Below are 6,734 nucleotides of genomic sequence, written 5' to 3'. Positions count from 1 at the left end.
AATGTCACTATATATTTTTTACATCCATTTTTAAAAAATTGACTTAGATTCAACGTCCTGAAAATATATTTTTTTAGTAGTGCAACATTCACTTGATTCACTGGTGGAGAAACAAATAGCCACAAATAATTGTTCCTCCTCTTGGTCAACAGTTTGAGCTCCTTCATCGTGCTGAATTTTGTTTTGACAAATTACAGTTTCATGCACCAAGTGGTTGCATTTACTGCATTTTGTTTTGAATAGAGGGTGACCCATTTTGTGACAGTGCTTACAAGTTGAGTAACTTCTCTTTTTACCATTTTGTTTATTGTGATTATTTGCACTTTTCTGTTGCTAGCTTGACGGTTCTTGTAGTTTAATTTTTCTTTCTTCTTTCATTGTAGCTTCTTGGCTCTTGGTTGGTGGGGCACGTTCAACCATTCAATCTTACCTCATAAGCCTCCATTGTTCCTGGGCATGCTTGTGTCAACCTCCGTTCTATTTAACTCATAAAGCGAAGGCTCTTGATAGAAATTTGTTAGATTTATGGTGGCAGAAAAGAAAATAAAATAGAGGGGGAAAGAGTACATTGAAATATTTGGGAGAAGGAAAAGGGAGTTTTAATAATTTATTGATCAATAACGTTTACATTTATAGAATGGGAAGATTTAAAACAGAAAAACTAATAAAAGATAAAGCTATCAGCAAGTGACTAAGTTGCTACTAAATTACAGGTGTCACTCATTGACTATTTGGCCTTTATATATATATTTAACAAACTCAAACAATAAAAGATAAAGTCATGTTCAATTCTTAAAGAAATATCTAGCTGCCATATCATTGATGATATACTTTTAATTATCCCAACTTCACCCTTCGAAAAGTTTGGGAGCATGATCTCATGGTGGTCTCTTCTCTTAATGCAATTCTAGCTGCCACAACAGGTCCTCCAACTTGTTCTTTTGGCTTCTCTTGATACTCTTGATAGTCGTATGCATACTTAGAGAAGTTCAATAAATATGGTATCCTGTCATTTATTTATTAGTCAAAATTCAAGCATTGAAAAAGGCACAAGAAATTCTTTCATACGTGTAGCTAAATATTCAAAATACAACTTGAAACGAAAATAATAATGAGATATTGTTGACATTAGACTCACCCCAGGGAAGACTATTCCTATGAAGTGGTGTTTACTTTTGGTTGGAGTTAACATCAAAATTTGAGAAGGGAGATGAATTTTCGCACTCTGCACAAGGATATCTAACATCATAATAGATCATTGTATTTTCAATGCAGGAAAGTCATGCAGTAAATAATGGATCCTCTTTATGTTAGAATTAGATAGAGTACTTATGCTCTTTTCAGTGTCAAAAGTAAATTATCATTAGTTTTGCAAATAACAAATTTTGGACAGTGTTTTTATATACAAGTATAGATGACTAACCAGGTTCTTGTTGTTCAGATGGTCATGCAAGTCGAGATTGTCAAATTGCTTTAAATACAAGAACACGTAATCAACGGGACCACGACAAATCCTGCATTTAAATGTTATTGGAATATATGTAAGCTTTGCTCACAAAATGAAGTGTTCATTTAAGAAGTAGCAATAGCCTTGTGCCATAAAATTACTTTACTGTATGATTAACAGCTTTCTGTGGTAAATATAGGGCTATCTCTAGCCTACTTGGCCACTCAATAGTAAGCCTGCAATGAACAACAAAATAAATATCAAATTATATTTGAGACAAGCTTCTTTTTTTTCTTTTTAATTTTTACCCAAACCATTGTTTCGAAGTCCCTAGTTTCCATTTCAAAAGTGATCTTGTCGAAATGTTTGTCCATTTATGCTTTAATCATGAAATAGGATCCGTTGTCATTTAGGTAATTAAAAAGTTACCTATATGAAGTTAAACTTATATATTGATAGCTATTGACTAATTAAAGTGAGATAAATAAATATCAATTATAGCTAGCTATAATTAATTAGCTAAATGTAACAATAAGCTTTTCTTAAAAAATTAGGATTGAAAATATATGAAAGATACACTTACGTCAAGGGCGATGTTGCTTTCCTCAGAACCTGGTTCATAGGCAAAAACAAGGGAAAATTCATATTTGTAGCTTAACTATAATTTGCATAATTGCTAGAAAGTCAGAATATAAGTAACTTTTGATCTCATCTAACAAATTAGATAGGCCAGGAAATATTCTTTTAGAGATTAATTGATTCTACCATACCTTTACCCAAAGATGTAATTGACGATTCTTCTTGACAATTTTTCCAGCCAAAGATCCCTGGAGATGCATAAGAGAAAATATAATATAAACCAATAATTTGTGAAAATCTCTAAACCCATATTACCAAATTTAATGTGAAATTGATATACATGAATTTGATATAAACTCACCCATCATGCACATGTCATAAACATCTAAATTTGATTATTATTTGATGAATTGATTAATTATAGTGCAAAAGGTAATAAGGATAATTGAGGAACATAAAGTTCTATTATTAACAAACTAAATTTACAAAATAAGAATAAAAGAACAATTGGAGATAAGTTCTTTTGTTAAATGCATTTGGATATTAAAACACTTATCGGATATATAGTTCTTATATATCATTCTCGAAATGAAAAAGATGGGACAGACACCTAAGTGATTAAATTTATATCCAGAAAGTATGAAAATATCTTAGAGTTGTGTTCACATGTATGTTTTTTTTACTATTTATATCAAATATTTAGTCTACAAATAAGAGAGTTTTTTCACTATAAGTAAATTAACCCATAAACAAATATGGATCTAAAAGAAACTAGTATAAGAAAAATTTAAGAGTAACATACAACTATGCCAAAAATGCATGTGCATGTCTTGTCATTATATATTGAAACACATAAAGACATATGGTTGTTCTCTTAAATTTTCATTTTTTCTTATGTAATACCAAATATAGATCCTCTTATTAATTTAAGAGCTAGGAAGTCATTTGGTATTAAATGAATTAAATCATACATAGGAGATGGTTACTTTCAAAGCTTTTGCAATTATGAAGGCATATAACATATGTTGGTCTTATGTCGAATAATGAAACTAATCAACTTACCTCCCATTCCAGCAAATAGTCATTAAAATTTGTAAGAGATGATGGGGGAGGCCAAAAATCATAAGGATTAAATTGAGGTGTTATTGGTGCAGGAGGAACCCCGGTGCTTGTTCCAAAAGCAATTCTACCAAGTGGACCAAACCCAATCACCTGGAATGGAAGATATGGGCGACTTCTGCTACTAGAACTAGCATAAGGAAGCATTGATAGTGATGAGTATGGTTGAACATCGAATGTATTTCCAATTGAATGAGGGAGCATGGAATTTTGAGCTGGTGGAGCATCCCTTGGATCAGCCATGCCTACAGCAATTGCTGTGCTTGTTGAGCAGTTTCCCGAGTTGCCTCCAACTACACCTTTCAAAGACCCTTCTCCAACTATGAAAGTTGGTGTTGTGGATATTACCATTGGTAGAGTTGAAATGCCAACTTCACCGGTTGAGGCATTCGGGACAGATAGGGGCAGTAGGCTTATAGGATCCTGATCAAGAATTTGTTTGATGTTGATAAAAAAGCAAATAAAATATAAGTAAATAATAAAAAATATAATACTTTAAGGTAAAAAGGGAAAAGATCTCCAGCTATTCTATCAATTAAAACGACTACATGTACAAGTCGGTCATCTTTGTCAGCTTCAATGATTTGCTTCCCAGTCATCATAATTGAGAATAGATCTTCTGAAAATATCAAAACAAAATGAAAGGAAGAGTGTTTTAAACTAAATTGGCATATATTAATTGAAAATGTAGGATAAAAAACGGACACAATCTAATCCAAAGTGGTCATAATCTTATGCAAAAATCATCAATATGTCAATGGACAAAAAAACATATAGCAGTAAGATATTCAGTGTTTGGAAGATATAATATAATAAATACTAGTATTAAAATTAAATTAATTGTTTTCAGGACTGTTCAACAAGAAGAATTGAGATTTATCGTTAAGCCTTTGATTATTGGTCATCTGTATAAGAAAATTGGAAGCAAGAATTAATTTTTTTCATTACAAATTAGATACTAACAAATAATATATTACTGCTAAAGATACATTATATTTTTAACAGACATTGAATATCTAGTAAGAAGCATCAAAAGTAAATTTTGTTGGTTCAATTCACAATAATGTTATCACTACAGCAATTTATTTAGAGATACTATATTCTCTAATTTATATGGCAATTAAGAGGGGGAGGGAGAGAACCTTCATGGTCGTCAGCAAAATCTATGGCAAGTATAATATCATTTGTTGTCTTAAGTGATTCTACACTTTCTTTAGTGGGTGGATCCATTGTTCTTTTCTCATGAAGGGCATAATGTGCCTCCCTAAAATTTCTTGATAATAACACAATAAATTGTTCGTTTCTGCAATCAGAGATGGGAGTGTTGGCTAGTGAAGAATCATTATTCCCCTGCAAAAGAATGAAAACATAGTTATGTACCACCCAAAACATATATGAATCGAATACTATACTACTCTTAATTTGTGACCTGGATCATGCCAATAGATGGTTCTAGTGAGGATATAATATACAATTCAAGAGATATCTTGCAATAGCTGAATAAATAGATATTAGGGAAAGGATGCTAATTATATTGGAGACAAACTCTTACCATATTGAATATCACTCCAAAAATTGGATGTTGGATTGGTGAAATTATTGAAAGGGATACTGCTAGCTGCAGTAACAGGAGCATAGTCAGTATATATAGAAGGCTACCATTAGGAAACAAGTAGAGTTCCAAGACATTACCGAACCAAACATTTTAGCCACTTCGTAAAAATCTGCCTTTAAAGTATGTAATTTTGTGCCAATAAATCTTCCTTGAATCTCAGGCACCGAGACTAGCATTCTCTTAGGAATAGGATCTCTAGCTGTTATAAGAATGCAATGCCTTTCTCCATCATAGTATTCTTGTGCTGTCATTTTATTAGACGGCCTTGGAAACAACTGGTTTGGCCATGATTCACGTAACACATTTTTATTTTCTCATTTTATGGTAAAATTGCTTGCAAATCCCATAAGTAGTATAGTTAAATTAATAATGGAATAAAGAGTAAAAGAAGTATGTGTTAACATATATACCGTTAGAGCCGATGCTAGGCCTTCTACCATGGTATTTTGATTTAAACTATCCCCTTTGAAAACTAAACATGATAGGATACCTAAAAAATAATCCACATCTCTTGTCCAATGGATATATTGGACGTTCGACCCTGCATAAGGAACAAAAAGAAACACTCTTATGATTTCTACTTTAAAATATCAATTTTATTGAGGACTAGGCATTTCCTATATGAAGAAAATAAAAAATCCTATATAGAATGTGTGATTACTAAATGAATGGATCAAATAATTAACACTGTCATAAAATTAAAGGTAAATTAAAAATAATGAGTACAGATTAGGTTGATATATATTCAATTCAATAAAAAAGGAATATTTTACCGAAAATGTGCAAAAGATAAATGAAATACCTAGGTCGGAGTTGTCATTATACATAACCAGACCCACCTCACAATGATGATTAGCTCCCTGTAAACAAACGATGCATGGTAAGGCAAGAGATATCTCGTGAATTTGAAAACTATACTATATTTGCATATCTTCACATGAAAGCACATTATTGTAGGACAAATCTATGATTGTGAATCTTTTATTTTTCCAGTAAGTATTGAATAGCTTATTGATATGGGGTATGCCAAGAAACCTTAAGCTTTGTTATAAAATCAATCAATATGGGTAACTCATGCAAGGTTACAATAGAAAAAATTGTCACATCGTCAAATGTCTCAAGCTTTCTGCTACTAAAAGAATTTGCTTCCTTACTACATTGTTTTTCCATTAGCCTTAGCTTTTTTATGCAAAATCAAAGAGGAATAGGGCTAAAGGGACTCCCTACCTTGATACAAAAATTAAAACTGACCAGAAAGCAAGGTAGTTGCCACTATTCCAACTCAACCACTTTTTATAGAAATCTAGACTTTCCATCATATACATAAGAAAATCCAAATTATCTTCCAAGCAAAGGTAGCCATGTAGCCCAAGTTTTTTAACTAGTTGAACTCCACTATGTCGTCACCCAGTTCTGCTAGTTGTTGAGTCATACTTCCTTTTCTCCCTTAGGAATATTATATATGGTTGGGAACTTTTTCTTTTTAGTGAAGTATTAATTGAGTGATATGGTGTGCAGAATAAATTAAACAAGAAACCTTAAGTTATAGTTTTGAAATCAATAAGTTTATGTAACTTGTGCATGTTTACAAAAGAGATCACAGCATAAAAAATTCAAATACAGAAAAATTACAAATTACCTCTTCTCTTGAGTTGTCAATGAAGGTCCTGCATAATCAATAGGAAAAGAAATCATTAATACACATTATGAGATAGAGAAAATTCAGTTCACTAATTGGAGCTTGTAAATTTAAATTTTAGTTTAAGTAAATAAAGCCATCCATGGTTTCATAAATAAAACAAGGTCAACTAATTGATGTTATGTAAAACGAATGGGGTATGAGATAAAATAAAAATATTAAACAACAATTAATACTCAACAAGAAATGACTCATCGATCGAGTCAAATCTTTATATAACAATATAAAGAAAAAAAATGCTTCATTTTTTTATCATCTAAAAGAGGGGTCACTTT

At 31.5% G+C, this 6,734-nt stretch overlaps 1 protein-coding gene across 2 annotated transcripts; it reads right to left on the bottom strand.

Annotated features, from left to right (window-relative positions):
• Nucleotides 1-576: 576 nt before the first annotated feature.
• On the bottom strand, nt 577-6,520 carry LOC114403006 (mediator of RNA polymerase II transcription subunit 25-like). Of its 2 annotated transcripts, none has more exons than XM_028365714.1 (14): nt 6,400-6,520; nt 5,563-5,620; nt 5,171-5,301; nt 4,838-5,035; nt 4,698-4,763; nt 4,288-4,495; nt 3,694-3,764; nt 3,089-3,568; nt 2,218-2,274; nt 2,031-2,059; nt 1,609-1,683; nt 1,424-1,514; nt 1,139-1,225; nt 577-1,006 (listed from the first exon to the last, which is right to left on the bottom strand). In XM_028365714.1, exons 2-14 carry the CDS (start codon nt 5,585-5,587, stop codon nt 980-982), a joined length of 1,545 nt encoding a protein of 514 aa, XP_028221515.1. In that variant the 5' UTR covers nt 5,588-5,620; nt 6,400-6,520; the 3' UTR covers nt 577-979. The 2 variants fall into 2 exon arrangements, with proteins under 2 accessions (XP_028221515.1, XP_028221516.1); XM_028365715.1 differs by having other exon boundaries at nt 3,700-3,764.
• Nucleotides 6,521-6,734: the final 214 nt, after the last annotated feature.

The sequence above is a fragment of the Glycine soja genome, chromosome 20 (assembly GCF_004193775.1).
Source record: "Glycine soja cultivar W05 chromosome 20, ASM419377v2, whole genome shotgun sequence".
NCBI classification, from domain to species: Eukaryota; Viridiplantae; Streptophyta; class Magnoliopsida; order Fabales; family Fabaceae; genus Glycine; species Glycine soja.
Note: the sequence above shows the minus strand (reverse complement) of the source record. Positions and strands in the feature narration are given on the sequence as shown.